The following is a 21,187-nucleotide window of genomic DNA, read 5'->3' as shown; positions in this document are numbered from 1 at the left end:
AAAATATAGTGAATTTCTAAACAAAACTAGAATACTGACATCTACATTTAGAAGGCTGAAACAGTTTACTTATTATATATTATATATATATATGTACATATATATCATATAAAGTAATCTCTCACTAGATGCCCAACATTGTTATTACAGTCCTTACCAATCATCCTTTTCTTTGGATGTGTGATGTCCATTCTGTATTATCTGGGCCTCGTGCAGTGGGTAATTCAGAAGGTGAGTCATTTTCCTATATAAGTTAGGAGATGGGCCTCCAGTTTGGGATCTGTCAAGGGCATAAAAATGACCCTCACTTTGGAAATATGCTCATCCATAGGAGGTAGAGTATGTTGTTCTGTAAAAACAATATGAAATGGCAAACACGGGGCTGGGAATGTGGCTCAGTGGTAGAGTGCTTGCCCAGCATGCATGAAGCCCTGGGTTCAAATCCTCAGCACCACATATACAGATAAAGTCAGAAATGGTGCTGTGGCTCAAGTGGTAGAGAGGCTCAGGGACAGTGCCCAGGCCCTGAGTTCAAGCCCCAGGACTGGCCAAAAAAGAAAAAAAAAAAAGAAATGGCAAACATTCCTAAGCATTCTGATATTAAGTGGTCAGCCAGGTCCTAGGGCCAATGGGCAGAGCAGGGAGAAAAGCTAGGCTGGACCACCTTTTCATACAGTTTGAATATACTTGCTCTTGAATTGAAGAAGCCCATGGTTTGGTTAAGGTTGTTTACAACTTGTTTTGTGACACCATTTTTGTAGCCTTGAGTTTTCTTATCAGTTTCTGTGTCAGGAGGAATAGAGGTTTTGTTGGACATCCTCCAAGCCTCCTGATATTGATGGATTAGTACTCTGAATTCTTTTAGATTACCTGGGTTTTGCAAATCACCATGGGAACCACTGCCACAGAGACCCTGGCTGTAGCAGGAAACATCTTTGTGGGGATGGTAAGTACTCTGAGTCCTTCTTAAACTCAGAGGACTCAGTTCTAGCTTCCATCATTAATGCCTAAAAATGCTTACTAAGGCACACTTAATATGAATGGACAGTTTTAGCCACTGGTACTACTCTTCTTCCTTTTCTCTCTTTTCTCTCTCCCCCCAACCCCCACATCTCGTTCTCTGCCAGAACTTGGGCATGAACTCTGGGCCACTTGGCTCTTTTGCTCAAAGCTGACACTTACTTGAACTACACATTCACTTCCAGCTTTTTTTCTGGTTAATTGGAGATTTAAAAAAAATCTCTTGTATTTATCAGCATGGGCTAGTTTTTAGCTACAGTCCTCAGATTTCAGCCTCCTCAATAGCTAGGATTATAGGAATGAGCCTCCAGTCTCGATTTTTTTTAAAGACCTTGTTATACAGCTTCAGGCTGTACTAGATAGAACTCAATATGTAGCTCAGGATGGCCTTGAACTGGTGATCCTCTAGCCTAGACTTGAATCAACTTCTTACATGGAAATATGGGCAAATGACCTGGTCCAAGTATTATTCCCCTTTCTTCCTTCAACTTCCTGTAACCTTTCTTTTTGAGAGTCTCCAATGAGGGAACAGCTTGTCTTGCTCAGGACTAACATGAAAATTTTTTCCCATAATACATGTGTCTGTAGAATACTTGTCTTGAATGGAGTAGGTACTCAAGAGACACTGTTGACATCAGTTCAACATTAGGGATTATAGCTTGTCAAATTAGCAAGTAGTTATTTCTGAGGTCTTTTTCTCCCAAGGATGTAAGTTGATTATCTATAATCATTCTAGTTTGGCCTGCTAGACTATAATCTTTTAAGAGGAGGAACTTTGCCTTATTCATATTAATATCCCTCAAATTTAGTATAGTACATCAATACTTTAGTTGGTACCTATTACATGATAGATAAATCTTAGGTATATGCTAAATGTAGCTTTCATAGTTGGGCCTTCTAATTTTATAGATTTCACAGACATTATTTCTTTTGATTCATTCATAAAAATGGCTTCAATCAGTGATTTGTAATTCATGTAATGAATATATGTAAGGGTCTAATATGTCTTCAGGAAATATGCTATATTCCACAAACTCATTCAGCCAGTGTGTTGTTTTAGACACTGAAAACAAAGGAACACATCACTGGTGAGGTGATACCATGATTAGGTGCTGGGGGAGTGAGGAAGTTTCTGGAAAAGCAAAGAGCAGAGCTTGTTGTTTACCTGGTAGGCTGTCTGTCTATTGAATAGCACTCACACTATGTGTGTAATAAACTGAGTCTCTGGACGGGGCTGGGACTTTGGCATAAGGAATCATACCCTCTTGGAACATGACTATTCTCTCGTTTATAGACAGATGCACCTCTACTCATCCGTCCCTACCTTGCAGACATGACTCTTTCTGAAATCCATGCAGTGATGACTGGAGGGTTTGCCACCATCGCAGGCACTGTGTTGGGAGCCTTCATATCCTTTGGAGTAGGCACAGCCACATGATCATTCCTGGATGAGCCCATGCTGGGTTCTACAGTGATGCTGACCTCAGTCTGGTATTACAGATTGATGCATCATCCTTGATTTCTGCCTCCGTGATGGCTGCCCCTTGTGCTCTTGCCTTGTCTAAGCTGGTATATCCAGAAGTAGAAGAGTCCAAATTCAAGAGTAAAGAGGGAGTGAAACTGCATCGTGGGTGAGTCTGAGGAGGAATGTAACTTGAGAGATGGTGAGGCAGTTGAAGTTAGGAGTAGCCTTGTAGAGAACACAGACTTCAACCCTTCCCAAAAGGAAGAATGAGATTCCATGTTCCCTCTTGCCTGTCTCTGCCTCCAGATACTCATCTTCATTTTCTTTGCTTTAAGCTTTACACCTGCCTCTAGCTTCTGGTATTCCCATCCTCTCTGACCTTGGTATCAGTGTAATTAGATGGTCATTATATCTGATACAACTTCTAATCTCCACAAATGCACTCACTAAGGAACTCCACCACCCCTCACACTGGTCTTGTACGCACTTCCTGCACTACAAAGAAATGCTTACTCTTCTTTGAGGGCCTGAAACTGCTGTAGGTAACATTCTTTCCTCATGCTTGATAACCACAGGAAAGAGAAGAATATCTTGGAAGCTGCCAGTAATGGAGCTACAGATGCCATAGCACTTGTTGCTAATGTAGCAGGAAATTTGATTGCCTTTTTGGCTGTTTTGGCATTCATCAATGCTACTCTCTCCTGGCTGGGAGAACTGGTGAATATACATGGGCTCACCTTCCAGGTATAGGATTACATTTGTTGATTTTCTTCCTCCTGGTGGTTAAATAATCTTTGAATTTAATATGTCCTCTGGATTCACAGTAAGCTAGGAGAAAGCATTAAGAAGAGAGGGAAGAGAAGAGGAAAAGACTGGATCAAAGTTCCAGAAAAGGCAACAGGCACCTGACTTTTGTTATTTGTTGTTTTTCCCCCCCCCCTTGGGTTTCTTTCTTTTACTCAGGTCATCTGTTCCTATGTCCTAAGGCCCATGGTTTTTATGATGGGTGTAGAGTGGGCAGACTGTCCAGTGGTGGCTGAAATAGTGGGAATCAAATTCTTCATAAACGAATTTGTGGCCTATCAGCAACTATCTCAATATAAGAACAGACGTCTATCTGGAATAGAAGAATGGATGGAGGGAGAGAAACAGTGGATTTCTGTAAGTGACAATCCAGAAAAGCATAACCAGCACAAGGTCTTGGTAATGGATATCTGAGGGCAGACAGAAAGTGCAATACAGAAGTTGGTAGCCGATCCACAGGTGCTTTCCAGGATTGCAGACCTCATCACAAAGTAAGCATGGTTTCTTAGCAACCTTGTTTTTGGTACTGGAGCTAACTACTCCAAGGTCTGTGGGTTCTTTCTCCCCTGCAATGACCTAACTTTATAATTGTTGAGTCTTTACAGTTAAGGCAGTTGAGAGAAGATACAGTTTTTTGGATGTCTAAGCCCCCTTCTTCATTTTTATGATTAAATGGCTATGAAGTTACTTCTTTTTTCCTCTTCCTTTGTCTTTCTACATAATCCTGTTTATTCATCCTCATCCTATTTCTTCTCCTTATTCACAGCCTTTATCGTGGTGGTTAGAATATTTTTATCTCCATTGTAACTCAGCAAGCAGTTATTTTTAACATTATTTGTGTGCTCCTTATAATAGTATAGAAAAGAGTAGGTGCTCTAAGCACTCTGGAACGTCTATCATGATTATAAGACTGCACACATGGGACTGAATTTATCTGCTTATCAATTTTTTGTTTTCCCTAGGTGAGAGCTGAAATCATTACAACATTTGCACTCTGTGGATTTGCCAATCTTAGTTCCATAGGAATCACACTGGGAGGCTTGAGTGAGTTGTTAACTTTTCCCAGCTCTCCAATAAGCCAGCCAGATCCTAGCTTTTGTAGTGAGCTGTTCTTGGTGCTTAATACAAGTTGAGATTCGATAGAGAAACTGATGTGAAGTGGGACCTATAGGCTTCAGTTAACTTGGATAATCACTTGCAGAGTCCTTTTTTCTTTGTATCAAATGCCCAAGGTTATTTTTATTTTACCTGAGGGAGAAAATATAATGATATATTTCTATTTTCCATTAAAATATATGTGTACTACAGTACACATATAATTTTTTCAGTTAGTAACAAAGATATTTTCTGAAACTAGTCTACTCACCATCTGTCTCCATAGAATCAAGATTTACACAGGAATAAAAATAATATAAATGAAAGCTGGGTGCCGGTGGCTCATGCCTGTAATCCTAGCTACTCAGGTGGCTGAGATCTGAGGATCGCCGTTCAAAGCCAGCCCGGGCAGGAAAGTCTGTGAGACTCTTATCTCCAATAAACCACTAGAAAACCAGAAGTGGCGCTGTAGCTCAAGTGGTAGAGTGCTCACCTTGTGCTGAAGAGCACAAGGACAGCACCCAAGCCCAGAGTTCAAGCCCCGCAACCAATCAAAAAACAAAACAAAAAAAAATAATATAAATGAAAGCAATAGAATAGATAATAAGAGTGCATGGGATAAAGTATTGAGTTAAAAGCTTAGACTTACCAATTGTGGGAAGAATTAGTCTTTGAAATAGATTGAACTGATGGAGATATTGCTGAATGTGGCTGATTATTGGAAGAATAGCATGAGGAAGGTGGAATGGTCCTGGAAGGCAAGGGCAGGTGAATGACTAGCAGATCCCCAGTGGTTTGGAAGATTAAAGTTAGAAATGAATCATAGAATAAATGGAGTAGAAGAAGAAATACAATTCAGTGTATAAAAAAACCATGTTATGGCAATTATATTCTGGAATAGAACCATTAAATTTATTTATTTGTAGCTGATTGAACAATTTGATCATTATAGTTTATCTTTTCCCTTCTATTAAACATCTATCTATATTGCTTTAACTCTGATGTCTGATTGATAGTTATTGTGAAATAGCATCTAGTATTGGGATATGCATGTATGTCTAAGGGTTAAGTGAATGTTGCTCTCCTTAGACCTCTGGCTCAAAATGGTCTGTATAATTCTGGTCCAGGCTTTAAAGTACCAATCTCAACTGGAAAACACTAGGCATTTGTACATGGCCTAGCACAACTCAGAGCCTTGCTTGTTCCAGATACATTTTGGATATGTTCACAGAACCATTGAAGTGAAGATATCAAATGCATAATCCCTGACTCAAGAAAAGTTTGAAGCTGGGTGTTGGTGGCTCACACCTGTAATCCTAGCTTCTCAGGAGGCTGAGATCTGAGGATCACGGTTCAAAACCAGCCCAGGCAGGAAAGTCTGTGAGACTCTTACCTCCAATAAACCACTAGAAAACCGGAAGTGGTGCTGTGGCTCAAGTGGTAGAGCGCTGGTCTTGAGCTGAAGAGCTGAGGGACAGCGCCCAGGCCCAGAGTTCAAGCCCCACGACCGACGACCCCCCCCAAAAAAAAAGTTTGAGTGGTGATCCCTCGTTAAATGTATATATATATATACTTCTCAGGAAAGCACTGGCACCCCCAGGTGGTTGGTAGTAACACCATCACCATATTTATCTGCTGGGTTTTCTTCCTCTACATTCTTCTAAATGGGGACTCGTGGAATTGCTGGGTAGGGAAGAGATCAATTTAACTTTCTTGTGTTGTCTGCAGCATCAATAGCACCCCAACGGAAGAGTGACTTTTCTAAGGTTGTGGTCAGGGCCCTCTTCACAGGAGCCTGTGTATCCCTTATCAGTGCCTGTATGGCAGGTAGGTGCCTCAGCATGGTCTCTTGGCTGAAATCATTTCCATAGGTCATGACAAGATATCTCTCAGAACATTGATCTAATTCTCCATTCTACAATTGAGTAGGAAGGGTTCCTCTTCTACAGTGTTTCAATTCAGAACTAAACAAGAAACAACTCTAAGAACAGGTCAGATCTTCCCCCTCAGTATATACTTTCATTTTCCAGGAATCCTCTATGTCCCCAGGGGAGTTGAAACTGACTGTCTCTCCTTCTTGAACACAAGTTTTGTCAACAGAACGTATGAGACCTATATGTGTTGTAGAGAGCTCTTTCAGAGGTATGTGATCACTGAGTCCCTGCTTCCTCTTCTTACAGGCTGTCCTCCATGAAACAGTCCTCTGAAGGTATGAGAAATAAGGCCTTGAGGATAGATAGTCCTCTGGAGACTGAGTAGAGTACATGAGAGAAGATATAGGTAGTTGTGATGGTCTAGATCTGTGTTATTTTTCCCTGGCCAAACAAGGTTCTACTGTGTTGGTAGGGTGCTAAGGAGTAGAGAGTCAAAAGAAGGGTTGTTTCTCTGATAAGAAGCTACTGTATTTATTGTTACTGAAAGACATGGAACTTCAGTGATGGCCCTAAGTGGCTAATAACATATAGGCTTCTTCAGACAGAAATTTAGACCAAAAAAGATAAAATTGATCCTACCTACTCAAGAGGCTGAAATCTGAAGATTGAGGTTCAAAACTAGCCTGGGCAGGAAAATCTGTAAGACTTATCTCAGTTAAATTACAAAAAAAGCCAGAAATATAGCTGTGGCACAAGTGGTAGAGCACTAGCCTTGAGTAGAAGAAGCTTAGGGACAGAGTGTAGACCCTGAGTTCAAGCCCCAGAGACTGGCATACACATTTAAAAAAAGACAAAAATTGAATTTAAAAATCATGGTTAGTTTACATAGTGTAAGAATGAACTTGTTCAACTAATTCCAGGACATGAAGAGAATATATCACTACTGAAAACTAATGACACATAAAAGGATGGATATGAGGAAATGGAATGTATGGTACTGTCAAAGTGAAAAGTATGTGTACTTGTACACATAGGCAAGTGAGGACAATAAGGCTGAAATATCATAAAGGCCTTGCATGAAACACTAAGGAATTTTTATTTTGACCTTGAAAAATTTGAATACTGGCATGATTAACTATTCTTTTTCAAAAGATATATTTTTTGGTAGCCTTTTGGGTAGTAGGGAAACCAAAAATCATACTGCTGTAGTTGAGATGGTGAGAACTGAATTTAGGTAGTTGTGAAGAAAAAGATGTACTAGTCCAGGGAAAATCAGTGGTGTTGATCCTCAACTAGGTAGGAGGAAGGGATGTGATGAAGATGAAAGGGATTGTCTTTTTTCTGGCTTGGGCAAGTAGGTCCAAGGAGTGCCATTTTTTCATTGCAAGAAAGAGGACTAAGTCCAGAGATGGGAAGAAAGAGGATAGATACTTTATTTACCCTATTCAGTTTTGGACATGTTGGGAGTACCTATATAACTACAGTGAAAAGGTATTTACAGTCCATCCATCTGGAGTCTGGGTTCCAGAGCTAAAGCTAGCTTTGGAAGTTATAAATAAGTATGTGATCTGTTCACTGTTGAGTAGATATTTTGCAGTTAGCTGGTTAGCAGATTGTCAGGCCAAGTAAATGAGTATTACCCTGTCGATTTGGAAGCTGCCACCAGAGAAGGCAACCAATGCTCTCCAAAAAATATCTTTTTGATGTACTATTAATGATGAATTATGGGCTGGGAAGGTGGCTCAGTGGTAGAGCGCTTGCCTTGCATCCCTGAGGCCCTGGGTTCGATTCCTCAGCACCACATAAGCAAAAAGAAAAAGGCCGGAAGTGGCGCTGTGGCTCAAGTGGTGGAGCGCTAGCCTTGAGCTGAAGAGCTGAGGGACAGCGCCCAGGCCCAGAGTTCAGGCCCCACGACCAGACCCCTCCCACCCCAAAAAAAGATGAATTATGAGCCGGATAGATCAGTGGTCTGCAATAATAGTAATTCCTATGTTCTTGTTGTATGGTTTATCAGTGGATTTCCTAAAGCCATATACTGAGGGTCATTAGCAGGTATTATCTAAAAGGGACAACGTTTTTGTGTTATTTATTTATTTAATTAAGTAGATTTCCTTTCTCAAGAGGAGAATAGCCTTGGGTTCATACCTTATTATTATTTTTAGAAAAATATTTAATTTTATATCATTACAATGCAGATTTTACCTCAAACACCTAGAAAAGGAGTATCTAAATGGACCATAGTAGGGTTCTTTGACAATGTCTATTAACTTAGTTATGAATGAGAAAATACATTTAAAGTACTTGCTTGATTTGTTTTGTCTTTAGTTTCATATACTTGGTATACTTTAATGATTATGTTTTCTTGCCTTGTTTTTCATCTAACTCACTGTGTATCTCTGTGGCTTTTCATTTAAGTACTTCTCTGAATGGCACCAGCCTACCCTCTTTCTTGGGTCCCTGGGAAGACAAGGAATTCAGTGCCATGGCCCTTACTAACTGCTGTGAACTCTACACCAATGCTGTCTGTGCCTAAGACAGCAGTCCAGTTTTATAGTAATGCTGATCTTAACAGTTTTTTTTTCTTTTTTTATTGTGAAAATACTGTACAGAAGGGTTACAATTACATGGGCAAGATAATGAGTAAATTTCTTATCAAGCATTGTTGCCTCCTTCTTTGTTTCCCCTTCCCATTCCTTCCCATATACCCCTACCCCACCCTCCTACCCGATCCTCCCCACCTCTTAACAGTTTTTTTAATGGCAAAGATATTTATATACATGGGATTCCCATTCTGTAGAAACTCTTTAAGATTTATGATAGTAACATGTAAAAGATTCATTTTGATTGACTGTATCCCAATAATGAAAATTAGCATTCATTTTTTCATTGGTTGGTTGAAACAAACAGGAAATTCCTCTTGTGTTCTCCTGAGCTACTATTTGAACAGGTAATAATTAACATATTAAAAGAATCTTGGAATTTTTGCTTCTGGTTACACTGCTAAAATGACGTGTCATAGTGTTCTATAAAAGTGATTTAGCATGTGATGGGAGTAAGGAAACGTGTATTTCATATGTAACTAAAGATACTTAGGAAAGACATGATAATTTAATAAGTTTTTCTACCTCTCTCTCTCTCTCTCTCTCTCTCTCTCTCTCTCACACACACACACACACACACACACAAACCTGCAATCTCTTTAATATAGTTACACAGTAAACAAAATATACTTCTAAGTCAAGTGCTAGTGGCTCACATCTGTAATCCTAGTTACTTAGGAGGTTGAGATCTGAGGATCACAAGTTCAAAGCCAACCCAGGCAGGAAAGTCAATGAAACTCATCACCAATTAACCACCAAAAAGCCAGAGGTGGAGCTATGGCTCAGGTGGTAGAGCATTAGCCTTGAGCTAATGCTTAGGGCTCTGGGACAGTGCTCAGACCTCGAGTTCAAGCCCCAGGATAGGTACAAAAATAAATAAGTAAATGAATGAATAAATTTCTATAAAGTTTGTATATAAACTTCTAAATAATATCCATTTCTTTCTTTTCTTTTCTTTCCTTTTTCTTTTTGGCCAGTTGTGGGGCTTGAACTCTGGGCCTGTGCTCTTCAGCTCAAGCCTAGTATTTTATCACTTGAGCCACAGTGCCACTTCTGGTTTTCTGGTGGTTTATTGGAGATAGGAATCTCACAACTTTCCTTCCTGGGCTGGCTTTGAACCACGAATCCTCAGATCTCAGCCTCCTCAGATCTCAGTTTCCTGAGTAGTTAGGATTACAGGGGTGAGCCAGCAGTACCTGGCTAGTAATAGCCATTTCTTAAAGGTACTTACATTGTTTAGCATTCTGATTTAGTGCATCTCTGTTTACTCCCAGTTTGTAGTGAATCCATTAAAACAGTACTTTTCAGTGGGAAGAGTCCAGACCAATTTTGCTTTCCAGGGGACATTAACTATCCAGCTATCATTGGTTGTAACAACTAGGAGGAAGCTACTGACATCTACTGGATAGAGATCAGGATTGCTACAATGCCAAGAGCCTTCCACAACAAAAAATTGTCTGCCCCAAATATCACTAGTACTAAGATGGAGAAAGTGATTCACAGTACTTAATATATTAATAATATTGCCTTAAAGGAGGATTTCCAAGGATATAGAAGTTCCTCAAAAATATAGAATTGTCATAAGACTAGACATATTTCATTCCTATCCTCAAAGAACTGAAAATAGATAACCAAATAAGTCAGCGTACATGTAGCTATGTACATGAATGTTCATAGCAGTATTCTTAGCAATAGTCAAAAAGCTGAAGTGGCTGGGCACCAGTGGCTCACACCGATAACCCTATCTACTCAAGAGGCTGAGATCTGAGGATCGCAGGCAACCTGGGGAGGAAAATCTGTGAGACTCTCATCTCCAGTTAACTACCAGAAAAACTGGTTGTGGTGCTGTGACTCAAGTGGTAGAGTGTTTGTCTTGAGCTGAAGAGCTCAGTGAGAGCTCTTAGGCCCAGGGTTCAAACCCCACAACTGGCATTGTTTTTAAGTAGAAATGATCCAAATATCATGGATGGGTGAATATTATGGTATATACATCACAATCCAATTGTATCCAGCCATTAAAGAGATGACGTATTGATACATGCTAAGTAGAGAAACGATGAACACATTATGATTCCATTAGTGAATTATCCAGCGTTGATAAACCCATGGAGACAGGACACAGACTGGTGATTGCCAGGCAGTAAGAGTGGGTAAGTGAGGTGATGATGGCACTGAAGAGTTCCTGTTTAATGAGCATAGGTTTTTATTTGGGGGGTCAAAAGAATACTTTAGAACTAGATTTAGGTGATGTTTGTGTAACATTGTGGCTGCACTAAATGGTATTGAATTGTTCACTTTAATGTGGTTAATTTTATGTAATTTTTCTCAGTATCTTTGAAAAAAGATGTTGCTGCTTGCATGTTCCCTTAGCTAATCTGACTCTTTCAATGTCCAAATTCTCTGAGCTCAGAACCTCTTGGTCTTCTCAGTCCTCACTTTTTAATTTTATTTTTTGGCCAGTCTTGGGGCTTGAACTCAGGGCCTGGGCACTGTCCCTGAGCTTCTTTTGCTCAAGGCTAGCATTCTACCACTAGAGCTACAGCACTTCTTTAGGTGTATGTGGTACTGAGGAATCAAACCCAGGGCTTCATGCATGCGAGGCAAGCTCTCTACCACAAGCCACATTCCCAGCCCAGTCCTCACTTTTACATTCTCTTTTTTCCAAATTTGAATTAAAAGAAAAAAGGAAGTGGAAATAAATTAGTCTATCTTAATGCCTGTGGGTTTTTGTTTGTTCATTTTTTACTGTAAGGCATAGCATGTAGTGATTGGCAATATTGGACCCTTGGCCAGATTGCTTGAATTATGTCACAGATTCTGCCTACTTATCGCTGTGGTGATCTTGGACAGGTTCCTTAACTTCTCTGTGCCTTGGTATCTTCAGTTGTAAAATGAGGATACTACGGTCTATATTTGGGGTTCAGATTGTGAGATTGTTCTGAAAAGACCAAACAGTATAAGATTACTACTAGTGCTATTTAAGAAGTTGGATTCATGGCTAATGATTTGTAATATATTAAATCCAGTTCACACAGACTTGGTAAAAAGGGAGCATCTTGTCTTCCTTCATGGACAAGGACTGGCTTTGTGTTTCCTATTTAGAGTAAATTTGATATAGTCTTGCACGTAGGGTCTCACTCTAATACTTGTGGCAAGTATAATAATCTTAACAGCAATGTCTGAAAAACAGTTTTGAAAGCCAGAGAGAAGGAGCTGTTGGCTATTTCAGTAACTGCAATGCCCAGTTCTGGGCTTAAGAAGTGTTCCAGATAAAGGCAGAAGTGGCACTGCTGCTGGAGATGCCAGCTTAGAACCCTGACCAAATGCTCTTGGGCTCTGCTCTGGGGGGCGGGGCAAACCTGGTGTCTCCTAGCACCACATGTGTTCAGCAGTCAGTTCTGCTGGCTTCCTCACTTATATGTGAGTCTGATACACAGATGCAGCTAAGAAGGTGAGGAAGAGTCCTGAGAGAAAAGAGAATCAAGAAAAATGGGGGTTTTTGAAGGGGCTGCCATATGGGGTCACTAGAGATAGGAAACCGTGGAGAGGAGACCACAGGAATGAGCAGAGAGGGGCAAGCTATGCCATTGAAAGGGTAGAATCTGTTATCTTAAGTGAAAATATAATGTGTGACTTTTTGAGTTCAGGTTTTCTTGTGCAATATGATGCCCTCTGATTCCATGCATTTTCCAGCAAAAGATATGATTCCAGTGTGGAAATTCTTAATCTGTCCGAGCCTCAAATTCTACTTCTGTATAACAAAATTAATGATATTTATATGTACCTTAAAAGTTGCTAGGAAATCTAAGAAGAAATTACATAAAAGATTGCATGGTATAGATAGTAAAATGTTCCAAAACTATTCTTTTCACAAGTAGTTAGGTATAAAGATCTTCACTAGTGACCTTTCCTCCTTTAATTTGCTTAGCGCTTGTCACATCCCTGGCATTGCCTAAGGAGCTTTATGTGTTTTGTGCTTTAAGGAGCTTTATGTGTTTTGTGCTCTCTTTTCCTGCTTTTCTACCCTCCCTGCACTTAATTCACATACTTCAAAGGTCTTGCTCTTACCCATAATGTCCATTCTTATATTATCCTAGCCCTTCCTGCCTGCCTTTTCTCTGTTTCTTCCAATCCATTGCCTCGGGTTACATTTGAACTCAATTGATCTCATCTTATTTCTAAACTCTAAGTATCTTATACTCCCTTGACCTCTGTACATGCTAGTCATCTTTTGCTGTCTTTTATATTTTTGTCATATATTGATTATTTTGTTATTCTCTTCTATTACAGTGAGTTGAACAAAATACAGTGAGTTGCTAAAATAATTATCAGTTCTCTCAAAGTAAAATTGCTTGATTTTGCAAGTTACTTTGATTAGCTCTTTGAAATGGAGATACTCAAAGGCAGAGACCAAGTCTGTTTTGTCTATTGAATTCACCAGTAGATTTATTTCCCTTGACTATAAAGATCTTTCCATGTATTTGAAGCAGGAACCCAAACAGAATATTAAAGCAGTTTTAAACAAACATAAAGCAGCAAGGTTTTTTTTTTGCTGAAATCCTATTTCCACTTGTCAGGAGCTGCTATTCCCTCAAGGGAAGTAAACATTGTATCTGTGGAATTGAGTGTCTCATAAAAAAAATGGAGGAGAGCTTTCTTTTCTATGATGCCAAGACTCAGATTTGAATTATTCATCAGCTGGAGGATATGCCTTTATGGTTAACTAAATTCAAAAGATATTATATTAGACATCCAGAAGAAAATATTCTTGATGTAGTTGACATTTGAGAGATCTCTAGTTATGGTTTCAGAAACAAATCAATAATTGTGAATGGGCAAGTTATCCTTCAACTACATGGCTATAACTTATAGAACAAAATACAATAGCAGTTTTTTCCTTGGTGGGTTTCAGAGACAAGTCATATATTTAAAAGCATGTTTAAAGGCATGCAGACAATGAAAGGCATACCACTAGTCATATTTTTATGAAAGCAAAACACTCAGTTCAGTTGCCTCACTATACGGTGTTTGGAGGGTAGATGCCACCAATGTAGATTTTCTGCACAGCCAATTTGCTCCCCGGCTGCCCCATGCTGCTGTGGAACCATACCCCATGACATTGTTGAACCACTCAGATATGGCTGTCTTTGTGTCTACCTGCTGATTGAGCACAGTACTACTTAATAGAGGCTGTTTTCTGTGTGTGTGCGGGGAAGGTGGGATGGTTAAACAATTATGTCATAATCACACATAATCCAGTAATTACTATAAAAAATAATAGCTAGCTGAGCATGTGGCTTAGTGGTAGAGTACTTGCCTAGCATGCAGGAAGGCCTCGGTTTGATTCCTCAGTACCACATAACCAGAAAAAGCCAGAAGTGGTGCTGTGACTCAAGTGGTAGAGTGCTAGCCTTGAGCACAGACAGGCTCAGGGACAAGGCTCAGGCTGTGAGTTTAAGCCCCAGGACTGTTCAAAAAATAAAATAAAATAAAATAGCTGACTTTTAATGAATTACCTACCAGGCAGTATATATTTCTAGATCATATTCTTACAAAATCTCTATGATGCATGTTACAGTCATAAATCCATAGCCAGAAGCCCCTAGTTAGCTTGCTTTCCTCAAACTGAGGATCCCTCACATGTAGTACTAACTGGAAAGACTAACGTACCTGAAAAGGGCTAGAATGATCCGTAGAAATTCTGACTTCCCAAGAAGCTAACTGGAAGAGCTGTGTAATAGAATCTAAAAGGGTGGATTAGCTAATTTGTGGAATGGGGTAAAGCTCAACCACTGAGAGATAGGAAATAGAAAGACGCCAGCATGGCTTACCCAGTCTCTGATGGATGGTTCTGAGAAACAGTGGTTTCATTTACCCTGGAAGAACAAGCTATCAGCTTTGTTTACATGCAGCCATGGCCATCTTGATATTGTATCCCTTATATTCATATCTCCTTCTTCTCTACCTCACATCTGTTTTCCCTTCACAATTTCTTCCCTGGATTTTCACTAGTCAATAAATAAAGCATTGTCACAAATGTGTGTTTACATTTTTTGCTTTCAAACTTGGCTTTCTTTCTTTTTTTCTTTTTTCTTTCTTTCTTTCTTTCTTTCTTTCTTTCTTTCTTTCTTTCTTTCTTTCTTTCTTTCTTTCTTTCTTTCTTTCTTTTTTTCTTCTTTCTTTCTTTCTTTCTTTCTTTCTTTCTTTCTTTCTTTCTTTCTTTCTTTCTTTCTTTCTTTCTTTCTTTCTTTCTTTCTTTCTTTCTTTCTTTCTTTCTTTCCTTCTTTCTTTTTTGTTGTTGTTGGTGGTGGTGTTGGGGCCTGAACTCTGGGCCTGGGCGCTGTCCCTCAGCTCTTCAGCTCAAGCCTGCGCTCTACCATTTGAGCCACAGCACCACTTCCGGTTCTGCTTATGTGGTGTTGAGAAATTAAACTCAGGGCCTCATGCATACAAGGCAAGCACTCTACCACTGAGCCACCTTCCCACCCATCAAACTTTGCTTTCTTGAGACCCTAGGCTAAAAGTGATTATGCCAGGCTTGGTCCTTCTGAGCAAATCATCAAAATAGGATTTTGGAATTTAGTAGTCTGGGTACACCTATCCAAAGGCAACAGGGTTAATGGCAAAAATCTCTGCCATGCAGTCACATGCATCATGCTTATTACAGCTTCTACCTATGAAATCGATATGAGGTGCAGATGGAAGATAAGGCTTCAGGATATCTATTGAATGTTATACTTGATAGGTATGGGAACAAGATAATGATGAAGATTGGGGAGTAGATTGGATGTTTTTGACAGCACTGCAAGTCTTGCAAAAAGAAAAAGATGATTCAAAGATGCTAATTTACCAATTTGTTTTCCTCTGCCTTCATTTTAAAACACTATAGTTTTGTACTGACTGGTTTAGGAATAAAGTAAAGAAATTGGAACCCATAATTTTATTTATTTATTTTGTCCATCTTGAGGCTTGAACTCTGGGCCTGGGCATTGTCCCTCAACTCTTCAGCTCAAGGCAAGCACTCTACCACTTGAGTCACTGCTCCACTTCAGGTTTTCTGGTGGTTTATTGGAGATAAGAATCTTACAGACTTTCCTGCCCAGGCTGGCTTTGAACCACAATCCTCAGATGTCAGCCTCTCATGAGTAGTTAGGATTATAGGCATGAGCCATCGGCACCTGGTGGAACCCACAATTTTTACAGCCAATTACTTAAGCCAGAATTCCTTAGAAAAAAAGACTGAGGCCAATTTTTATGCTAATGTTTCATCAGAAGTGTCATGCTAGTGGAGTAAGGGAAGAAGAAAAGGATGGCAGGGAAAGAGGGCAAAGGAAAAAGTGTTGCTGGTGCCAGTGGATCACAACTGTAACCCTAGCTACTCAGGAGACTGAGATCTGAGGCAGTTTGAAGCCAGTCCAGGCATGAAGGTCCATGAGACTCATCTCCCATTAAACATTTAACAAGCCAGAAGTAGAGGTGTAGTTCAAGTGGTAGAGTGCTAGCCTTGAGCAAAAAAGCTCAGGGACAGTGCGCAGGCCCTGAGTAAAAGCCCCAGGACCAGCACCATAAATTAAGAAAGTATTACATCCCATATCCATCCACTAACAAGTCCTTATTTTGCCTGGTTCAGATGCAGCACAACTTTTCAACACCCCTTTCCTTCTTGAAATTCATCTTTGTTTCCATTAACACTAAACTAGCTTGTATTTCTTCCTCTGGCTGGCAGATTTCTGCATACATCACTAACTCTTGTCTTTCATGTTCAGAGAACTTGTAAGAATTTTTTCCATGGTCCATCTCATTCCTTTACTTATGTATTGCTTCATAAAACAACATTGTTCTATACAAAGTAACTTCACGGGTTTGCATTATTCTCATAAGCTTCTAGATTTAAACTTCAAACAGCTTACTATTATTATTTGACTCATATTATTTGTGTTCTCTCAAACTTTGTATGTCAAAAATCATCTCAAATCAACATACATTTAGTACATCTTTTCTGTTAGGTCTATGTTGTATTGTGAGTATACAAAGACAAATAACCTTACACATCAACTCCAGACTCATTCCTCTTCATACATTTACTGTGATTTATAAATATCAGCATTCCCAGGCCCCCTGGAAAATCTCTGTGCTCATCCCCCATCTTTACCCTCTACGTTCTATTGATTGTCTTACCACCCATTCCTTTCTCCTCCTCCACTCATTCTTTGTTTCTGGGATTATCACAACTGTCTCCTAAACTGGCCATCTGATCCATCACTGCCACCAGCATAGCCCTCTGAAAGCTTAAAACTCTTCAATGATTCTCAGTTCCCTTAGGATAATTCTGAGCTCCTGTACTTTGTAGATAAGGCTCATTCAATATTGCATTTGCATAATTTTCCAGGATTTTTCTTCATCATCCTCAAGTTCTCTCCCTCTAAAAGTATGATATATTCAGCTACTGTGTTGCAAATGATAGTCTCACTCAAGCTTCAAAGTCATTTTCTGGGCTGCTCCTCTGCCAGAGACACTCCACAGCTCTCTCCCATTCTATTATCCTCTTAGCAGAGTTTTCCTCCTTTTTGGCTCCTTCTCAACCGTCAGCAATTATAGTCTATGTAACAGTTTCTATGGAATTTGGTTCTAGTTCTTAATCAGATGTAGTGTGGGGTCACAAACTTTTAGTCTAGCAGCCTGAGATTTTTAAATCTTTGTCTGCCACCTACTGGTAGAATCAGGGTGAAAACAGGGTGGCTGTGAGGATGTGAAATTCCCCACACAAAGTTGGTTGTGGTGGCACATGTCTGTAATCCCAGCACATAGGATTCAAGGCCAGACTGGGGCTACATAGACTATCTTAAAAACAAATCACACACACACACACACACACACACACACACACACACACACACACACACACACACACACACACACACACACACACACACACACACACACACACACACACACACACACACACACACACACACACACACAACATGAGTCTAAGGTACTTCAGAAAAGATGAGGAATAGGAAATAGAGAGGACGAATAATTTTGAAAGTATGAATGTAGTCTAAATTGTTTTTAACTGAAAATAGAACAGGAAAACCTGTTGAAATGTTTTTTTGTGAAGGAGAGAAAGGAAAATGAGAGGGGGAGTGAGACTGATTAGAATATATGCAAATGTGTGTAAATGTAACAATGAACTCTGTATCATGTAAACTAATAAGAAATAAAAATGCTCTACCAATGCAGAATCTGGCAGAAAGTACTGTTATTTTGCCTACTATAAAATTCACTTAGATCCAGGTGCTGGTGGCTCATGCCTGTGAGATCTGAGGATCATGGTTCAAAGCCAGCCTGGGCAGAAAAGTCTGTGAGAATCTTATCTCCAATTAACCACCAGAAAACCGGAAATGGTGCTGTGGCTCAAGTGGTAGAGCGCCAGCCTTGAGCTGAAGAGCTGGAGGACTGTGCCCAGGCCCAGAGTTCAAGCTCCATGATTGACCAAAAAAAAAAAAAATCACTTAGATAAAAGCATCAGTGCAAGGACAATTGTTTTTCCAAAGCAGTTCTTCCTATAGACATCTCTTTGCATCAGTAGCTGCATTCTCTCAGCCATCTGGTCTGAATTGCCATCACATTGAGTTCTTCCTTGTTCATTTGCCTATATTTAACAAGCAACTAGAGCCTGTCCTTTTCTCGCCTTCTGCCACCATTCCAGTGCTACATTTCAGGATTTTCTACCTGGACAATTGCCATTGTCTTCTTGCTAGTCTCAAATACCACTTTACAAAATGTCACAGTTGAATGCCAAAATCCTCCACAAGTCCACACTAACCATGGATTAAAGTCTAAATTCTTTAGCATATATTACAATCCTCTACAATCTGCTCCTAGAGATGCCAGCTTTTTAGGAAATAGAAATACAGAATGCCCAGTTACTTTTGAATTTTAGATAAGTTTTTTTTTTAAGTAAAAGTATGTCACATGCAATATTTGGAACATACTTAAAGTGATGATTGTTTGTTTTCTATTTGAAATTCAAATTTAACTCCAAATTTAACTGGGCATGTTGTTTCTCATCTGGAAAACCCATTTGGTCTTTACCTTTCTCTTTGGTCCTACCCCTCAGTATTTTCCATGAGTCTTAGCAACTTACAATCTGTCCTCACGTTTCATTGTTATTTGGCCTGAGATACCCAAGGAATAAAACAGACCTTGTAATCAGAATTACCTGAGTTTATACCTCAGCTTTTTGTGCTTACCAACTTTATTATTGAGCAACTGATTTGACACCTGTGACCTCACTGGGAGGCAGTTGACAAGATTACCAACAGCAGCTGGAGTACCTGGCATCATCAAATCATATCCAAACCCCTCCTGGTGTGACTTCCAGTGCAATTTTATTTATGTGTTCTGAATGCAGGCTCCCTCCCCCTCACTTTCTTCCTCTTTTTGATTCTTTCTAATTTGGGGCTACTTTTTCAGAATTAACTAGGTGATAGCATCCAAACACTTCATATTTTCATGAATAAAGATACTGAAAAAAAAAAGATTGCCAACAGAACTCAACCAGAAGAACATCCAGAGGTGCTGCTGCTGATAGTAAGATGCTGTGGAATCTTGAGTGTAAGCAAGCACCATTGAGTATCCCTCAGCCAAAGGAAGGAAGGAAGGAAGGAAGGAAGGAAGGAAGGAAGGAAGGAAGGAAGGAGTTCAGTTTTAATAATTAAAATACTTTAGCTTTTTCACAAAGCTTCCCCTATAGATTGATCATTGAAAAGCTAAAAGCCAGTTACTTGTCTTTTTCTTTATTATTGCACATGGTTTCCAAATAGTAATTTTTTCCAATATCATGCCCAATTGTTTTTTGGGTTTTTTTTTGTCAGTTGTGGGGCTTGAACTCTGGGCCTAGGGACTGTCCCTCAGCTCTTCAGCTCAAGGCTCTACCACTTGAACCACTTCTGGTTTTCTAGTGGTTAATTGGAGATAAGAGTCTCACAGATTTTCCTGCCTGGGCTGGCTTTGAACTGTGATCCTCAGCCTACTGAGTAGCTAGGATTACAGGCATGAGCCATCAGTACCTGGCTATTATGTCCAGTTATTGATTCATTCTTAACTGAAATACATTTAAAATCACAGATTAGATGTTGAATGGGGACTTGAGTAATATAATGCAAACCCCTAGTTATATGTGGTTGAATGAACACATTTACTTATTTCTGCTGCCTCTCCAAAGCCCTACAGACTGACAAAAAGTTCAAAATGCACAAAGCTACAAGGACAAAGACACTGAGTAAGATGACAACAGTGACCATATTTTGGGAGTTGTAGAGGCAATGGAAGAGTGGAAAGTAACTTAGAGTGGTAACTGCTAAACACTAAACTATTGGGGAAGCCCAGAGCAAGCCAATTCCTAGAGCCCCCTAAAAAGTTTAAATATTAGGTATTTCTGAAGGAAGAAAGTGACAGACAAAATATGAGGTATAACTGATGGTAAGGATGCTGTACTAAGAATGGGAATTAAGTGAAAGCCAATATTAGATGGTGACATCCTAACTCCCACGTCCAATCAGCTCTGCGAATGCTGGTAGCCGGCCTTACTTACCATCTTCAACTCAGAGATGATTGGAAAATTCCCTGTTGGGAAAATGTACCAGCTCAGTGGATGTGCTCAGGGGAGATCTCTGGTTTTCTTAACCTTATCTGGGCAACCCAGCCTCCTACGTACCTCACCCCTGCTGTTGGTCTCACCGATGTGCTCTCTTCTTTATATTTTACTGTGATAAGAACACTTAAGATGAAATCTATCAGCAACATTTTAAGTAAGTGTATGATACATTTTTGTTCCCTAATATATCAGATCTCTAAAGCTTATTCACATTGTTCAACTGATATTTTTGGCCTGTTGATTAGTCTTCACTCCTAGACAGCCAAGGATCACCTCTGCAAGTCAAGGAGTGCCACCAGTATGAAGACAAAATGGAACTCCCCTACGAACACTCATTAAATAGCCAATAGTTCAGTTTATCATTAAGCCACAATTTTCTCCCCAATAATCTTTGATCCTCTTGCTTCAAAAATCTTTGCTGATCTTGTGCATCAACCTCAAACTATTGTGTTTGTCTAATCCTGATCAATCCCTAGTATGGGGAGACCTGCATTAACCTAGACTTCAAAACTCCACCAGTTTTAATTTTTGCCTTGCTCTTCCTCTGACTACCAAAATAGTCAGGTTAGTGTTCTTTACTGCAGAAAGAATGAACAGCTTTGTTGACTCAACAGGTTGATTTGGTGATATTTTGGTGGGACCAAAACCATTACCTTTCAAAATATAC

At 39.7% G+C, this 21,187-nt stretch overlaps 1 protein-coding gene across 2 annotated transcripts in view; it reads left to right on the top strand.

Annotated features, from left to right (window-relative positions):
- Positions 1-9,184, top strand: part of LOC138804887 (sodium/nucleoside cotransporter 2-like) — a 34,226-nt gene extending 25,042 nt beyond the window's left edge. For both annotated transcript variants that reach the window (XM_069989402.1, XM_069989401.1), the window contains exons 9-18: positions 151-231; positions 866-946; positions 2,315-2,440; positions 2,521-2,651; positions 3,061-3,229; positions 3,449-3,646; positions 4,252-4,333; positions 6,113-6,211; positions 6,415-6,526; positions 8,674-9,184. In XM_069989402.1, coding sequence (XP_069845503.1) covers positions 151-231; positions 866-946; positions 2,315-2,440; positions 2,521-2,651; positions 3,061-3,229; positions 3,449-3,646; positions 4,252-4,333; positions 6,113-6,211; positions 6,415-6,526; positions 8,674-8,791 — 1,197 coding nt within the window. In that variant the 3' untranslated portion in view covers positions 8,792-9,184. The remainder of the gene's footprint in view (positions 1-150; positions 232-865; positions 947-2,314; positions 2,441-2,520; positions 2,652-3,060; positions 3,230-3,448; positions 3,647-4,251; positions 4,334-6,112; positions 6,212-6,414; positions 6,527-8,673) is intronic.
- Positions 9,185-21,187: the final 12,003 nt, after the last annotated feature.

The sequence above is a fragment of the Dipodomys merriami genome, unplaced genomic scaffold (assembly GCF_024711535.1).
Source record: "Dipodomys merriami isolate MVZ:Mamm:240054 unplaced genomic scaffold, mDipMer1.0.p SCAF_379, whole genome shotgun sequence".
Lineage (NCBI taxonomy): Eukaryota > Metazoa > Chordata > Mammalia > Rodentia > Heteromyidae > Dipodomys > Dipodomys merriami.
Note: the sequence above shows the minus strand (reverse complement) of the source record. Positions and strands in the feature narration are given on the sequence as shown.